Source organism: Echiichthys vipera (assembly GCF_963691815.1).
Source record: "Echiichthys vipera genome assembly, chromosome: 6".
Lineage (NCBI taxonomy): Eukaryota > Metazoa > Chordata > Actinopteri > Perciformes > Trachinidae > Echiichthys > Echiichthys vipera.
In genome coordinates this window covers 4,090,151-4,107,738 of record NC_139831.1, presented here as the reverse complement: position 1 = coordinate 4,107,738, position 17,588 = coordinate 4,090,151, and the positions used below count along the sequence as shown (strand labels likewise).

At 43.0% G+C, this 17,588-nt stretch overlaps 1 protein-coding gene across 1 annotated transcript; it reads left to right on the top strand.

The window, feature by feature from the left end:
* The first annotated feature begins 386 nt into the window (after positions 1-386).
* Positions 387-17,482, top strand: LOC310948552 (putative carboxypeptidase X1). Its single transcript, XM_083915717.1, has 14 exons — positions 387-714; positions 6,701-6,810; positions 6,927-7,066; positions 7,367-7,451; positions 8,833-8,992; positions 9,087-9,178; positions 10,920-11,043; positions 13,050-13,246; positions 13,342-13,521; positions 13,712-13,909; positions 15,112-15,208; positions 15,971-16,110; positions 16,378-16,480; positions 16,670-17,482. The coding sequence occupies exons 1-14, from the start codon at positions 393-395 to the stop codon at positions 16,978-16,980; spliced, it is 2,259 nt and encodes a 752-aa protein (XP_083771843.1). The 5' UTR covers positions 387-392; the 3' UTR covers positions 16,981-17,482.
* Positions 17,483-17,588: the final 106 nt, after the last annotated feature.

Below are 17,588 nucleotides of genomic sequence, written 5' to 3'. Positions count from 1 at the left end.
ACTGATTATTTTCTCGAGTAATTGTTGTGTCAGGAAAATATTCCTGTTAAAATGTCCCAAAGCGGAAAGTCACATCTTCAAGTTCCTTGATTTATCGAACTGTCTCTGAAGTCTATGTAAATTCAGTTTGGTACCCTGTTTCCTAAATACAAGCGGCAAATCTTCCTATTTGAGAGGCTGAAATCATAAAATGTTTGGTGTTTCTACTTAAACACTATTTTCCCTAACAACGTTTCATTACATACTGTGTGTATATCAACACAGCTTTTATTGTTTCAGTCCGTGACTGGAAGCTGTTCGTGCATTGGGGCTGACTTGATGGTGCTGCAGAGCGGCAGGTCAGGGAGGCTGAATGAGTGTTTAGTGTCAGAAGGGTTTCTGCAGTAGTTACTATGGCAAGAGCTCTGCAAGTCCTTCTGTTGTTGTTTCTGCGTTGTGGATCATTTCTCCTCATTTCAGCCCGAACTGCTGATGACACAACTACAGTGAGATCCACCGTGGATTCAGATGCAGCTTTTCCCACAACTGAGGGGCTTTTTCCTGCAGGGGAATCCAACGCCACTGAGCTTCCCACCACAGGATTCACAACCAGGTATAGCAAGTCAACAGCTAAACCTCCCAAAACCACCACAACTACTAAACAAGGGACTGAAGACACTGATAAAAAAGCACTTTCTGGGAAAGAAACTGAAGAAGAAGGTCCTTTGGAACTGGGTGAGTATAATTAGGCTATTATTTGATATGTTTGAGTTGTTCATTCTGTTTATTTCACCCCATGAAAACATATTTCTGTGGACATTTCAGAGTCTCTATACCATTCTTGCAATATTCTTATTTGTACTTAATAAGAAAGATCTTCATAGTAGCAGTTGGGTTTTACTACCTGACTAATTGTTTATTGCTTTCCCATAAACAGACATTTCTGCTGATTTGAGGTGTACAGTGATGTGTTACTATGCAAGCAAACATAAACAAAGTCATTTTAATTAGAGGAGTAAATGAGTTGGTTAGTTTCCATCTTTAGAAAATAGATAGGCCTTGGGTTCCTTGGGTTCCCGTAGACACAAACTCCAGTATGTCAAAGGTCCATGACCCACTGGTTAAGGATTTAAATAACACGCCAGAGAATCTTTCGGGGTTCCTCAAAGTCTCATAGATTTCCATAGTGTAGAGAGAGCTCTGCTGGCTCTGCATATCTGCGGTCAGAGAGTCAGTGTCCGAGGGTTGGGGGAGGATGTTCCACATTCTAGCCCAGTACGCAGCGAGGCATTTTAGATGTGTGTTTTCTGCTGATGAGAACCAGATGGGCTGTGTGATGCCTCGGACCAAGAAGAAACAAAAACATAACCCCCTTCCTCAAAACCAACCAATGTGATGTTGTGCATGCAACATTAATTCAGCTGTGGCTGCAGCCAAAGGGCTATAATGTAAATACATGCATAAACATCTACAGACAGAGAGTGCAGCTCTTCAGCATTTACATTAATTCAGTCTCAGGTTTGAAGGCTGGTTGGTGCAGCTTGCGGAGACTCTCGACGGTGCCCTCTGTTGGTGGTAAATGAAGAATTTCCAACCAACATTAAAGGAGTTTCCCTTTGCTTCCAGATGTCATGCTAAGCTAAAATTGCTTTGCTGGCTGTTGCTTCAAATTGAACAAATACGACATCTTTAAAGTAGCGTTTTATGCAAAATAGTTCTTCCAGGTGTTCTGTATGCTACTCCCAAAGTCTGAAGTCATGTTCTTCAAGCTATGCATGTTTCCTACTATGCATCAAATCGTTTACATTTCTGTAGAAAGGAGGTCCACCAGGAGCGTTAAGGTAGCAAAGAAGCCCAAAACAGTCCAGAAGAAACCCAAAGTCACCACCAAGAAGCCGAAGGTTGTTAAGAAAGCCAAACCTCAGGTCAGACACAGCGTGAAGCAATCAGTGGCCACGGAGACAGTCCCACGTACGTATGGGGGGGGGATTACCCCTGATGTATACAGTATGTCAGTCAGACAAGGGTCACATATTAGTGGCAAATAGTTTGAAGTGCTTTCACTTGCTTTGGGGGGTTTACTGTGTCAGAGCAGTTCAAGTGGTCTCAGGTATCTTTTTCACCCGTTAAGACTTTCTACACTAACGTGGGACATTTGAAGCTCGCTGGGACACGCTGAACCGTCAGCTGAGACACACCCACCCAGGAAAGCACCAAACAAACCATAAAACTATTTGCTAATTTAACACTAAATCAGATCCAGATCTGATTCATGTGGGTCCCCAGTCCATACTGTATATCCAAACCTGTGTGCTATGACAAAAATGATTCCAGTTTGTTACAGGTTCCCAACTGGAACCAGTTTTTGATTCCCGTCCCTGGTTATATGTTTTTAAATGAAGCTCTATTCTATGTGATTTTATGTTTTGTTGTCTTGCAAATCCTCCTGATTAGGGATCGACCGATTTTTTAGAGCCGAGGCCGATACCGATATTTTTCATCAGCCTTAGCCGATGACCGATACTGACTGACGATTTTCTTTTGCCGAAATTTGGAGCCGATACTACTTTTGCTCTCTCAATTTACATCCTAAAAATGACACAATGATGATCACAAATGTTAAGAGTCTCAATTTAAAAAAAGAAACATTAATTGAAACTTAAAAAGGCATCTCCAGCAACACAGAGCTGCCTGCGGACGCCTGTCTGTAAATAATGACGGTAAAAAACTATTGGCGCACGCATCAGCCCGCATCGGCCAATATGATACACCTAAAAAACGCAAATATCAGCAGATGTATCGGTCTATCACTACTCTGGATACACAAAGTCTTGCTGGCCACAAAGATGTCTGATATCTTTATTCACTGGCCTCTGTAGACAATGTCAAAGTCTCCTGTCCTCTTCCTGTCTTCTGATTTCATATTTGTCCATCTTTGTCTTTTCTCACTTCTCTGCAGCCAGTCTCTCTCTTTCTGTAACTTTCTTATTAGTTATAGGGGCATTCATCAAACCCTTAACCCTAAAACCAGTCCTGCTCTTAGTACACTTGATGTGGATGTGTGGTGTGTTAATGAAGCTTCCCTGAGTCTGTTTCAGCCTCCAGATCGCTGCAAATGTTCTACCAGCTGTTTTGTGTTTGTCTTTGTAAATATGCAAGTATGCATGTAAAAAGTTACGTATATAAGTATGCATGCATATATGTGTGTGTGTATCTACTAGGCCGGAGATTGAGCCGACTGAGAAAGTGTAAGTGTGTAGACAGAGAGTGTTTGTAGAGGGAAAGGAAGCAGAAATTAGCTTTTGTAAGGGCCAGCAATAAATGCTTAGTAAGCAACTTGTCACGTCCAATGCTCATTAAAATCCCCTCAGGCATGTCAGCCAGAGATGGAGTTAGATTAACTGTGGGTGATACAGAACAAATGCCATGTTGGTGAAGGCAGTACAAAAACGTGTCTCGGCACTTTATCATGCATTGAAATGTCCAATTGTTTGGTTCTGTCTGTGAGATATCAACTGTTATTTGGAGGAAGGAAAGATATCGACCAATTAGATGTGATGGATTGTCTCACACTGTACAGCAACAGGTCGACTTTACAACAATCTGAACTAAAAGTTTATAATTCTCCAAGCATGAAAGGAAGGAAAGTTTATTATTGTCACAGTATTAAAACAGTTGCTCGTCTCTCTTGTGCTTCGACTTATTATTGGCTGTTCAGGTTACGTCTAGGTAACAAGAGCTGAAACAACTTGAGCCCTTAGAAGTAAGTAACACGCTATTGTTCTCGTTAAGATTTTAAAGATACTTGCTCCCTAATCCAATGAGATCCCCCCATTTGTTCAATAACGTCTCTTCCAATTTCAATAAAGAACAACCCATTTGTTAACGGCAGCATGCGGCCGCTTTAAAAAGCACTTTTTTAGCTTCCAACTCTTTAACCACAAGGAGAAAGAAGCAGAATTGTTTGATATTGTCGTGATTGATCAGACCATGACTTGTGTTCAGGTGGCATTCGCTCCACATGGACCTCCGCTCTTGATCCAGGACCACCTTACGGTTTTCTCCGCTGCCCCTGATCGTGTTCTTGAGGTGCACTCAAAGCTTTGTAGAGGGATGACTCTACCTTGTCTTCCAGCCTGCTTACGATGTCTATGACCACCTTGTACTTGGTCTTCTACCTCTTGTGGGCCTCCTGCAGACAGTCCTCCCACGGCATTGTCAGTTCCAACAAGACAATGTTTTTTGGACTCCTGGCCTCTGAGACCAGGAGGATAACTGGCCTTAGGGTGGTCGTGGCGATGTTCCTTGGGAACCCCAGCTGTTTCAGAAGCTCTACAATAAGCTGCCAGTCCTGTGTAGTCGCAAGGATTCCTCATGGGTTCTTGGCTGCTGTGGTTCTTGGCCTGCATGTGGTTTTATAGCAATCTGACTCATTTAAATGAACATTGCTTAGTCATCAGGAGTCCATCATGGAGCTAGAAGGTCATGTCAAGGAACCCACTGAGAGGGTGGGTAATGTTTCAGCATCTCGGGGCTCCATCTCCCCCTTGTGGTTCCTTTTTAAAGAGAGGAAGGAAGTGAAACGGGGTTTTAGGGGAGCAGACGGGGAAACTGAGATAGACGTGAGCGGCAGGGTTACTTAGAAAAACCATGTCTTCAGTTTCAGGCAGACTGAACGACGCACTTCTACGGACAAAACCACATTTTCTCTGTTGGCATTTCGGGCCCACCATGTGCTTAAAGGTTTACCCTGAAACCAACAAACCATCTCGGTTCATTTTCTCTCCTTGTGAAATTCACTTACCACGATCATCAGCAGGGCTATGGACTGGTTTTGCCTTCTAGGCATCGTTTCTCTGTGTGGCTCAGCCTCGGTAGTTTCAGACGTTTGCGGTTTGGCAGGAATCCACCGGTCAACAGCAACAAAGACACATTACTTTTTAAGAGCCCGGCAACACTTTGAGTCACACGCAGCCCAACAGAGATCCAGCTGGACTACAAGGCAAAAGGGGGGGAAGGCCACCAACATTTAGCATTCATTTATACTGCTGCTATACCTTGGCCTGAGACTTTTTTTTAAACAGCCTGTAAAGCTTCCTGGCAGGATGAAGCCGTTTGAACTGAGCTGAACCCTCCAGACAATGAGAGTCTGTGTGAGGCTTTAACACGGCAGCAGAGGACGCTGGGCAGGTTTAAAGACATTTCACCCGCTGCAAGAGAGTTGTGCTCTTCACATTACAATTGGCTTCTTCTGCTTTATTATAGTGTTGGAAAAAGTCTTCCACAATATGAAAAATACTCTATTACAAGTAAAAAGTAATCCCTCATTTGGTTGTGGAGAGCGCTGTCTAACGTATTTCTGAAATCTCCCACGGGTTCACTTGTGTTGCGGTGATAACGGCCACCATTACTTATTGTAATAACACTCATCACACATTCATCGGACTCTCGTGTCCTGTATAGAAGTTTCTACACTCATTTATTCATCTTTTTTCTTTCACCTGTCGTTTGTCACATTGATAAAAATGTGTCTTCTACGGTTATTCAGTTATATAATACACGTATGTTTCTATAACACTACCTAAAGGAAGTTTTTCTCCTTTCCTATCTTTTGAGTGGTTCGATTTACACTCGCATGCTTGTGAGAGTCACTCTTGTGATCTCTGAGCTCTCACAAGGCCTAGTGTTTGTACATATGTTCAGTGTTACATATGTACATGTGAGTGTGTGTGTGTTTATATCAGCAGAATGTGTAGTTTGCACAGATTGAACGTTATAAGAGGAGCAAAGTGGGTTGAGGTGCTGGTTCCAGGACTGGTTGTAACACGTAAGCCAACACAAATAAATATAACAAGATGTGAAATGATAAACCATAACACAAACATAAAACCTGTTAAATCTTAAATGTCCAAAAAGCAGTAGAAGGATGTATTAACTTTTGAATTCCTACCCCTTCTCCACTAATAACTATAGTTAAAAGAATGTTATATACATTAATTAAATACTAATAAATAATAATAAATAAATTAAGTAACCTTTGAGTACTGTAATCTTAAAACTCTTCAAATATGGAAAGGTTGGAAAAATAAGAACATTTAATCTGACAGTGTTATCAAAATTATTTACTTTCCCTCTGCTATTAAAGAGCATTAAGGCAGTAGTAGCTCAGTCCATAGGTGACTCGGCTGGGAACGGAGCGTGGACTGGTGGCTAGAGAGGTGCCAATTCATCTCCTGGGCACTGCTGAGGTGCTGTTGAGCAAGGCATCGAACCCCCAACTGCTCGGGGCGCTGTCAATGACTCGCTCTAACATCTCTCCATTAATTGCATGTATATAAGTCCTCTCTGTGCATGTGTGTGTGCTTATAACATGAATAATAACAGAGGGAAAATATCTAATTTCCCGTTGCGGGATTAATAAAGTAATTCTTCTTCTTCTTCTTCTAAAGAGACACATGCATTTGATATGTCGTTGGTTTCTCTCTCAAAGTAATTATGAATATGATCTTGTAACCTTTACGTGACTTGTCGCGTGGTTTGTATTGATGACTCAACTACATTTAACGTTCAAACAACTGTCTTGTCAACACTAGAAACTAAAAACCTTTACCACTGGAACACTGGCTTCTTCTCACTTTGCTGCTCTGCCCTCTACTGTCATTGTGTAATATTAATAGTAATAATATAAAAATGGCGAATAAACCACTGTCGACTGTGTCAGAATGTCCTCCGCTTGGTCTGGAGTCACTGAACGTCAAAGACAACCAGCTGAGAGCGTCATCCTACAAGCGAAGAGGCCTGGGCCCTCACCGCGGCCGACTCAACATCCAGGTGCACACAGAGTAACAGCAAACCAGAAATGTCCTCTATAACATGCTTCCGCACAGAGGAATAATGACATGCCTGTGTGTTTCCTGTGTGTGTGTGTGTGTGTGTGTGTGTTACAGTCTGGGGTAGAGGACGGTGATATCTACGATGGAGGCTGGTGCGCTCAGTACAGAGACAAGAACCAGTGGCTGGAGGTCGACGCTCGCCAACCGACCCGCTTCACAGGTGTCATCCTGCAGGGCCGCAGCTCCATCTGGAGGTCAGTACTCGAGGTTAAAGGTTACATTGCCAGAGTGAACACTGGGAAATGGAGTTTTGCAGAGAAGTTCACTTTCAAAGCAGTTTATTAAAGTGATATTCCCCTCAAAATCTGTCAACCATCAAGTCTGACCTGTGTATTTTAAAGTACTTAAAGACGCCTAAATACCACGGTTCCCTCCATCTTCATTGTTATCTCTGATCCTGTCAATGGAAAAACAGATAAATGCATAATCCTTGTCTGTCATGGAGCTCTGTATATCTGTGCGTGACGTGAAATGCGTGTCTTGTTCACACACAGTTGGAACGTGGTGCATACCTACAAGGTGCAGTTCAGCAATGACTCGCTGCTCTGGAAGCCGTGCATGAACGGGACCGAAGAGGCTGTGAGTGAACAGAACTTTACTTCTTTTACAGCTGCTGTCCCGATCCTCTACACCCCATTCACTTCCAGCTGGCCCCGACCTTTCTCTGAAATAACACCTTTAATTTCCCATCAACATAAAGAATAAAATACCACCGTCATCTTCATTTGACTTGATTGGTTTTGACCCTTTTTAAATAATTGCCTAGTTCTGTCTTATAATGTTTAACATGATGAGAATGAACAACTACATACCAGGAAGATTTTAGAAACATGTCCACAAAAGTAGTAGGAAACTAAGTGGTTGCTAAGGTGGAAATACAGTTTTAGGGAAATGCCATGCTGCTCTTTATACAGTATATATTTTACTGGCTTTTGGCAAATTCCCTTTTAATCTTTTTCAGTGTGAACACTTCCTGTACTACATTTCTTAGTAAATGCATCATGTTGACTCTCAATGTTTAATGTCAGTTTATGGAAGAAAATAAGAGCAAAAGTCATCACAGGGCAAATTATTTAGAAGCTGACCATTATAACAAAGGCCCGTGTTGTGGGTATTTTGGATATTTGTAATTCATAATCATAGTTTTGTCAGGTCAGACATTCAGTGTTTCCTCTGTCTCACCTTCTTAATGGATATTGCAAATAACTAACTCATGATGGTATAATGGCACATGTGTGCATCTGCACTCTGTGTTAGAGACCTTGTGATGAGAGAAGTTCAGAATTGTAATGTCTAAGGCATGTTTTTGTTTGGTCTAAAGACGTCACCCAACCAAGGCTTAGCGCGTTCTGGCTCTTCCTCCAAAGGACCGAGCGCTGGGTGGATCGGGGTCATTCCTGCTATACTCTGGGAAGAGTGAGGACGCAGGGGTGAACATATTTTTGTCTGCAGAAAAAAATGCTTTGGCAAAATAAACCACGGAGAAAAGGCTGATCCTGTTTGTTGATCTTTTATTGAGGAAATCCATTTCCACAACACCCGTAAAAAAGACAGTTCGACAAGACAAGTTTATTGAAGGATATGAAAAATGTAGTATTTTTTAGAAGATGCAGTTATCTCTTCTTTTACAGCATGTATACTTAATTTGTGTTAGGAAGGAATGATAAGAATACTAATGCATTGTGTTGTTTTGTCATTTGACTGCATGAAACTCCTCTTAGTTATTCAGGACGGAAAAACTGGTTTGGAAACTCTGCAGCCATGATTAGGTTTGTTTATTGGAGTGGTTGTTAGGGCATGTGTGCCACAGCCACAGAGAACCATCAAGTGTCAATCAAGCAAATCTTTTTCCCATGGAGCATCAAGCTGGTTTAAATGCTCTGAGGAGACAAATACATAATACACGTTTTCATTCCCACATCTTCTTCTTCATATTTCACCACGACTTCTTGTGCTACAGGTATTTGAAGGAAACCAGGACCTAGAGACACCCGTCCTCGCCCTCTTCAACACTTCCACGGTTTCCCGTTACATCCGGATCAACCCCCAGTCCTGGTACGAGAACGGGACGGACGGTGACATCTGCCTGAGAGCTGAGGTTTTGGGCTGCACACTCCCAGGTAACAGGAAGCCAACTGCTGGAAATTATGTTTTATCTTTTGTACTATTGCATTATGTTTGGGTCAGTAACACGGACCCTCCCCATGATCACAGACCCCAATAATATCTACGCGTGGCAGACAGAGCCGACAGAGTCTCAAGACAAACTGGACTTCAGACACCACAACTACAAGGAGATGAGAACGGTAAGAGAGTGGTGTTAAAGAAGAAGATAGAAGATAGTTATAGAGGTGATATTCTTTGATCTGCCATCGAGAAATACTTTTTTATAAGTCAAACCCCATGTTGACACATCTACCAGTTTATGGTTCAGTCCCCGTGTGTGGCCTGGTCTCAGTCTGACCACAAAACAAACACTACAGGAGGTTTCACTCCTTCATGGCAGCGTGCTCACTGTGCTGCCACTACCAGCGGTCTGTTTGGAGACGCCGCCCTGCGTCTGATGGCCAAAAGACAGCCCACAGACACAAACACAGATCCACATCCAACAGAGACAGGTCAGACAGAGGGGCACGTTTTTTCACCTGAATCGTTTGTCCCCTTTAGATATCTCTTTTAAACCGGGGGGTAGTCTTTTATCAGACTGTAATTCAAGGGAAGGGAGAGCTGCAGGAAGATGTCTGACTCTGCTGCAAAAGCTTGTTGTTCTTGTTTTTTGCTTCTGCATCTTTAAGTGTCTATGGCAGGGGTGGGGAACCCATGCTCCTGGAGGGCCACTGTCCTGCATCTTTTAGGTCTCAGGAGTCTAAATGAGCAGAGCATTAGAATCAGGAGAGAAACCTAAAACATGCAGGACAGTGGCCCTCCAGGAGCAGGGTCCCCCACCCCTGTTCTATGGAAATCAACACAGGTCCTTAAAATGCCTTCAATTGCAAACAATAGGCATGCCATTACTTTTGTTACGTCCCGAATTATGTCTAGGAGGAACAGGGACGAACACAAATTGAAATGATATTAACCCGGGGAAGAAGGATTCGAGGACCAGTCATTTTAAAAAATGAAATCAGGATTTTATTGACCTTCTGCGTTTTAAACAAAAGAAACACAGCTTCACACAGCTGCAAGAACACACAGCTGCAAAAAACACACAGCCTCACACAGCGGCAAGAACAAACGTCTGGAAAACACACAGCTTCACACAGATGCAGAGTGGGCGCGAGAGTGAGAGAGCCACTGCACATCCCCCCCTCCACTTAGGTGCAGCAGGTTGGCTGGGATTGATGTCGGCCTCTGCAGCAGGTGGGGAAAGGCGGAACCTACAGCCAGTGAGAGAGCAAAACAAAACAGCCACCAGAGAGAACAAAACACATAACCCTCACAGCCGTAACAACTTTGTTTTCAGGGTGAATGAATCAATTATTAATAACAAACCCAACATTTTTTGTACTTAGCCTTTTGTGCTTTTTTAGTAAAGTATAGCTGGAGGTTGACAGAAAATGGAAGAGAGAGAGAAAGAGGGGGAAACATGCAGCAAAGGGCCGCAGGTCAGAGTCAGACCTGGGCTGCTGCGGCGTGGACTGTTAGCCTCTGTACAGGTGGTGGTGCACCTGCTCTAACCACTGAGACACTGGACGCCCCCCAAACACAGCACTGACTTGACATCTTCATCACTAATGAGCACAAAGAAATAAACAAGAGAGATGTAAAAACGAAGCAGGACTCTGCAGAAAATCCAAAGAAACTGTTCAGTGAGTCAGGGAGTCCCATCAGCATACCACGCGTGCAGAAAGTCAAACCTTGTTTTGAGTCTGAAATGCGTTTTACACAGGTAAATGACTTAACTGTGGTGAAAGTTTAAAAGGGTTTTTAATAATGTCCTCATTTCTCAATACACTGTCTCCGCCGTGCCTTAAGCAGTTTCTAACAAGATGACAATCACAATCTAACGTCTCTAAACAACTTTGTTTTGTTGTTGTTGTTTCCCAGCTGATGAAATCGGTGAGCGAGGCGTGTCCTGACATCACCCGGATCTACAGCATTGGGAAGAGCTACACGGGTCTGAAGCTCTACGTCATGGAAATCTCCGACAACCCTGGAAAACATGAGCTGGGTGAGAAACGCTGGAGACAGATGTGAAGACGTGAAAGTTTTAGAAATCTGCCGCACCTGTTTAAAAGGGAACATCTCAATCAATGGTTCGTCAAAATGTAGAAGATCCACTCAGGTTTCATTATTTCCATCAGCAAAAAACTAAAGTTAAGGGTGAAAGGCTAATGAGCAGTTCAGCCAAAGAAATGGTTCCACTGCCGCCACGCTGCTCCAATGGGAGGAATCATTTAGTCTAATGAGGGACAGAGACTTGTGATCACGTATAACGGGGTCAGAAGGGGACTTGCAATGGCTGCCACTGTATCCCAACCCTGCAACACTACACAGCCCAGCACTGTGTGAACCATAAACCTGCACTGACCAGAGTTCCCCCTTCGTTTGCTCTGAGGTGTACAAATGTTTTCTTTGGCCCCTCAGCTCTGCCCGCATGGCAACAGAGCGGAGAGACTTTCCCGCCAAAAACACAGGGCAGTGAAGGCGGCACGGAGGAGATCACGGCCGTCGATTCGAGTGTTTGAAATGTGTCTCCTCATTTCAGCTTGTTTCAATGCATGTTTTGGGATTTTATTGATTTTGAATTGAAAAGCATGACACTTCAACCCAAGTAAAAATCATAGAGTGTATAAAAAATGGATGTAGCATACCCTATGGGGGCCGCTCTCTCGACTTAATCCAATCGTATTCACCTATGGGATCAAAAAAGGGCATGTATGTGACGTTGAGGGGAGGGAGATACGTCCATCTGGCTGATGTTTACCTCAGAGGAGAGGAAGTTAGGGCCAGCGGCTAGCTGTCACTCAAGAGGCCATGCCCCTAATTATTCAGAAAGTTGAACCTTAAATAAAATAAAAACTAGCCCCCCCCATTGTTGTCATGGAGCTGTGACCTAAACATACAGACTATAAAGTTTTTTTGTCCCAGGCCTTTCAGGTTTAACTATGCTGTAAAAACAGCCTGTTTAACATGGGAGTCAATGAGAAACTGCTCTGTTATGCAAACTACTCCTACTGGACACTCGGAGAACTGCAGTTTTTGGCACTTCCGTATTGGCTCAACCAGGAAGTCGCTGTGGTAGGGGCTTGGTGACAATACAAAAATCCTCCCCGTCTTGTATGTATTATATGAAGACTGCAGATAATTGGTAACCAAAGGAAATATCGTTTTTTCCATCCACTCTGCTCAGTGTTTTTTCCAGAGACCAGTGTTGGTTGGGTGATGTCTGATGTTCCATGTGTTGGGACAATCTTATTTGAGTTTCCAGCATTTTCTGTCATCTCCCATTTCTGTGGTTACAGCTGGAACCCACGGGCAAACGGGCTTTAGAGTAGTCAAATATCCTGCATGTTGTATTTTTCCTTATTATGTGTTTAAACTTTTGTGTTATATTGATGCTGCAGTCTTGGCTGAGCCACGGATACTTGTGTGTTTGTCTACTCGTAGATAAGACACATGCAATTAACAGAAGCACAAAAAGATGTAATGCAGATGTAATGCAGATTAATCAAAGGGTTACATTATAAAAATAAACTCTGAGGTTTGTGCCACATATGCTACAGACTTAACTAAAACACACAACATAAAAGAGGCTTTTATTTTGTACAGGTTTTCTGTTTATTGTTGTTCCACTCAAATTCGCTCATCGTGATCCTCAGTAATGTTTCCAGCTCCAGTTTTTGAAAGCCATCTCCATACAGAGTTATGTGTGAGCTGAAACTCCTCCTCGTAAACAGTTGGAGGAGGATGTGTGAGATTTCAGAGCTGCCTGTCAAATGCATGCAGACCAAACAGGAAACCGATCCAGGTCTTTCAGTGGGGTGTGTGATAGAGGTTGATGAAAACACAGATAGTGTAGGAGCATTAAAGTTTTTGAGGACGCTGCTTCCTCCTGCTCTGCTCCTCCTTTTTTTGTCTTTGTTCACTCATTTTGACTTTTTTCAAATGGTAAACTATATCAGAATCAATGCTCTTAACTCCATTCCTGTGGCTGTGTTTTGGCGCCCTCTGCAGGAGAACCAGAGTTCCGGTACGTTGCAGGGATGCATGGGAACGAGGTGCTGGGCCGAGAGCTCCTGCTCAATCTAATGCAGTACATCTGCCGAGAGTACAAGCGGGGCGACCAGCGCATCGTCCGCCTGGTCAAAGAGACTCGCATCCACCTTCTTCCCTCCATGAACCCTGACGGATATGAGATGGCCTTTAAAAAGGTGCCTGGAAATTTCTTCATTCTGAGAGTGCGTGTCGTTATCTCTATGATGGCTCAGTAAAATAAAGCCACAATCCCACTTTCTTTCATCCACAGGGCTCAGAATTGGCAGGTTGGGCCTGGGGTCGTTACAGCTACGAAGGTATCGACATGAACCACAATTTTGCTGACCTCAACTCAGGGATGTGGACCGCCATCGAGCTGGAGACAGACCGGTCCAAACTCATCAACCACTACTTCCCCATCCCTGAGCAGTACACCTCTGAGGAAGCCTTTGTACGTTTGCTATACCATGACACACACCAGTAGTCCACAGGTCCTGGATGGATTTCTAACACTTAAGCTGCTTTCATTGTTTGCATTTTAAATTGCAAAACTAGCTTTTACCAACGTATTACAATGTAAACTTCAAATCTGTAAATGTACAAGATCTACCCTCTGACTGAACCTCTAACTCCGACCTCAGGTGGCGTCAGAGACCCGAGCTGTCATCAACTGGATGCAGAACATCCCATTTGTCCTCGGTGCTAACCTCCACGGCGGAGAGCTGGTGGTCACGTACCCGTACGACATGACCATTGACTGGGCACCTCGCGAGCACACGCCCACTGCTGATGAGAGCTTTTTCCGTTGGTTGGCCACAGTGTACGCCAGCACCAACCAGGTAAATCCCCTCCTCCTCTGGTCACTTTCTGCGTTCATTTCTAAAACTATAAATAAACATATTCCTCAAGACATTTAAGGATGATATAGTGGTTAGCACTGGCGCCTCACAGCGAGAGGGTTCCTGGTTTCGAATCCTGGCTGGGGCCTTTCTGTGTGGAGTTTGCATGTTCTCCCCGTGTCTGCGTGGGTTTTCTCCGGGTTCTCCGGTTTCCTCCCACAGTCCAAAGACGTGCACGTGTTCGGTTCATTGATGACTCTAAATCACCCGTAGGTGTGAATGGTTGTCTGTCTCTGTTCGTCTCTATGTGCCCTGCGATAAACAGGCGTCCTGTCCAGGGTGGACCCCGCCTCACGCCCAATGTCAGCTGGGATCGGCTCCAGCCCCCCGCGACCCCGACAGGGACAAGCAGTTGAAGATGAATGAATGAATAAACATATGAACTGTACTTTCTGCACAGCTCAACCTGAAACACTGACCTTTTCTTTCCTGGTGGTGTCAGGGCTCAACAAACGTTTCCAAATGTGTTGTTATTATTTTATGAACATGTAAATATATATTCAGATTCTTGACCTACAACAACAGAAAATGAGGAAAGGGAATATATCATAAATGTATTGATTATTCTAGATGAATTTGATATACACAAGTTTGAAATTGCCCCTTTTTTACAATTTTCTTCAACTACATATACAATAAATATCAACAACATTCACAAAATGTGCCTAAAATATCCATTAAAAAAGAAAATCTTTCTATGATTTAAAGCCCATTTTTATATTTCCTAAATTATGTTTTAGGTATTTTATGAGCATGTAAGTATATATTCAGATTCTTGACCCACAACAACAAACAATGAGGAAAGGGAATATATCATAAATGTATTGATTGTTCTGTATACACAAGTTTATAATTGCCACTTTTTTACACTCACATAAAAACTATCAAAAAAGCGACAACAACATTCACAAAATGTTTCTTAAATATCCATTAAAAAATATATATTTTTATTATTTACAGCCCATTTTTATATTTCCTAAATTATGTTTTAGGTGTTTTTATGTTTCCCCCCTGGCATATTTGAATGTAATGAGTTTTGCGCTGTGTTTTTTGTGCAATATGTGCAATTTGTTCAAGAAATAATGATTTATAAAACAAACAACCATGAGTTTCCCATGTTCCTGTATCGTCTGTGTAACCAGGTGATGTCCAACCCGGACCGCCGGCCCTGCCACAACAAGGACTTCCGCAGATACAACAACATCATCAACGGAGCCGACTGGCACAACGTACCAGGAAGTAAGAATGTGTGGGTTTTTCAAAGGAACCTGTAAGGTTTTCAGGTCACAACCTTTTTTATTCTCATAGATCACAATGCTTTTGGGACTCATTCACACTCTGCATGTTGTCATATAAACGTTAGTGACATAGTTTGACAGGAGCAAAAGTTTAGGGTTGTTTTTCTGTTTTTTTCACCTTATTCATTAGTTAAAGTTGTTACTGTGAGACCCTAAGAGATTTCACTGATTATCATATTACATATTTGTAATTGTGTATATATATAAGATGAACCTAAAGTCCGAATGTATACTTCATGGAACAGATTGAATGCAATTATTTACTTTAAATGTTTCTTCATTTTCCTTGTTACTCTGAAAAAGAAGGAGCATGCAGGGAGTGACAGTTTACACCTTATAAGGCTAAACAATGGTGGTCAGCACTGTCGCCTCACAACAAGAGGGTTCGTGGTTCAAATCCCGGCTGGGACCCTTCTGTGTGGAGTTTGCATGTTCTCCCCGTGTCTGCGTGGGTTTTCTCCGGGTTCTCCGGTTTCCTCCCACAGTCCAAAGACGTGCAGGTGTTCGGTTCATTGATGACTCTAAATCACCCATAGGTGTGAATGGTTGTCTGTCTCTGTTCGTCTCTATGTGTCCTGTGATAGACTGGCGTCCTGTTCAGGGTGGACCCCGCCTCACGCCCGATGTCGCGACCCCGACAGGGGCAAGAGGTTGAAGATGAATGAATGAATGAATGTTTTTCTGTATTTTTCTTTCTTTGCAGGTATGAATGACTTCAGCTACCTGCACACCAACTGTTTCGAGGTGACCGTGGAGTTGTCCTGCGATAAATTTCCTCACGCCAGCGAGCTTCCCATCGAGTGGAATAACAACAGAGAGTCTCTGCTGGTTTACATGGAGCAGGTCCGTCTGTTTCCACTTCTGCGAACATTTTTTTACCTTTTCATCTTCAGTTATTTTCCCTTAATCTTTGTTCCTTTTAAATATCCCTCTCTAAAATACCTCTTATTATTATTTTGACTATGATTTTACATCTTTCTGCAAAAAGGAGGTGCCACATCTGGAAGCAAAAGCTAGATTATTACTGATATATTGAATTTTACAGTGAATTACTGTTTTAAATCTGCAGCAACAATTAATCCGTAATGTCTATTGTTTTCTTTTTTAAAGGTCCACCGTGGAATTAAGGGCGTGGTCCGTGACAAAGACACAGAGGCTGGTATAGCAGATGCCATCATTAAAGTTGATGACATTGATCATCATATCAGATCAGGTACAGTCTTACACAGTCACATTGTCTGTGGTATGAAAACAAAGAAATGCTTCTGTATAAATATATACATTTTTAAACTTTCTCATCCCAAGAACTGTATTGAAGTAATAAGTTAAACAAAGTGGTTTGGTGCATGGATTTGGGGATGTGCTCTCTCCTCACTGTGAACGTCTGTCTTTCCTTCTCCAGTCACTGACGGAGACTTCTGGCGGCTGCTGAACCCCGGTGAGTACCGGGTGACGGCCAGCGCAGAGGGCTACTCCCCCTCCTCCCGCACCTGCCAGGTCATGTATGACCACTACCCCACAATCTGTGACTTCCGCCTCACCAAGGTGCCCAAACAGAGGCTAAAAGACATTTTGGCGAAGGGGGGGAAACTCCCCAAGGACCTGCAGCTCCGGCTGCGACAGCTACGCCTGCGCAAGCTTCGCGTCACCACCAAGGCCATCAACCAGAGGCGCACTGCTGCTGCTGCCGCCAAACGGGCAAAGAGGATGTGATGGTGACCGAAGATTATACGAGAACAAAGCTGGACTTGGGTTCACTCTGGGTTCAAAGACACCTATCTTCACTGGATTCACTTGGTTTTTAAAAAAAATGCTATTATAACATATTTTAAATGTTATAAGACAAAGCATCTGGTGACCATGCTCCTTTTCAGCAACGTGCTGTTTTACACCTGAGAAATTCTCAGTTTGATCTTCAGCTGTGGAGCAGCAGAGCAACAGTCGCGTAAGGCCACATTTACACAGTATTGTAGGGGCTCACTGGATTCAAAATGAACGACCATGAGGATTAAGTGTTGACTTTGAGCTTTTAAGGTGTTCACATCCAGTGTAGCATGACAGGCTACATTTTCTACACTGTTAACTGTTAACACTCTTAAATTAGGCAGTGATTCACACTCGTAGTCACTGTTTCAATTCATATCAACTGTTTAGAAACACAGAGCCAAAAACAACCATAAATGTGTCACTGTCTTAATATCTGATTGTTAAATTCTGGTGGTGAATAGTTTTAGAAAGAGGCCCTCGCTCTTTGGATTGATACCAAAGCCTGTTCACTTAAATCATTAAAACCCCTAGAATATGTATCATGTTGTTGTATC

What these genes read in the sequence shown, in the direction of transcription:
- LOC310948552 (XM_083915717.1), top strand. Translation starts at nt 393, where the DNA reads ATGGCAAGAGCTCTGCAAGTCCTTCTGTTGTTGTTTCTGCGTTGTGGA. An exon ending in ACTACAAGGAGATGAGAACG is followed by an intron (nt 9,179 to 10,919) that starts GTAAGAGAGTGG and finishes GTTGTTTCCCAG; the next exon opens with CTGATGAAATCGGTGAGCGA. An exon ending in TGTACGCCAGCACCAACCAG is followed by an intron (nt 13,910 to 15,111) that starts GTAAATCCCCTC and finishes CTGTGTAACCAG; the next exon opens with GTGATGTCCAACCCGGACCG.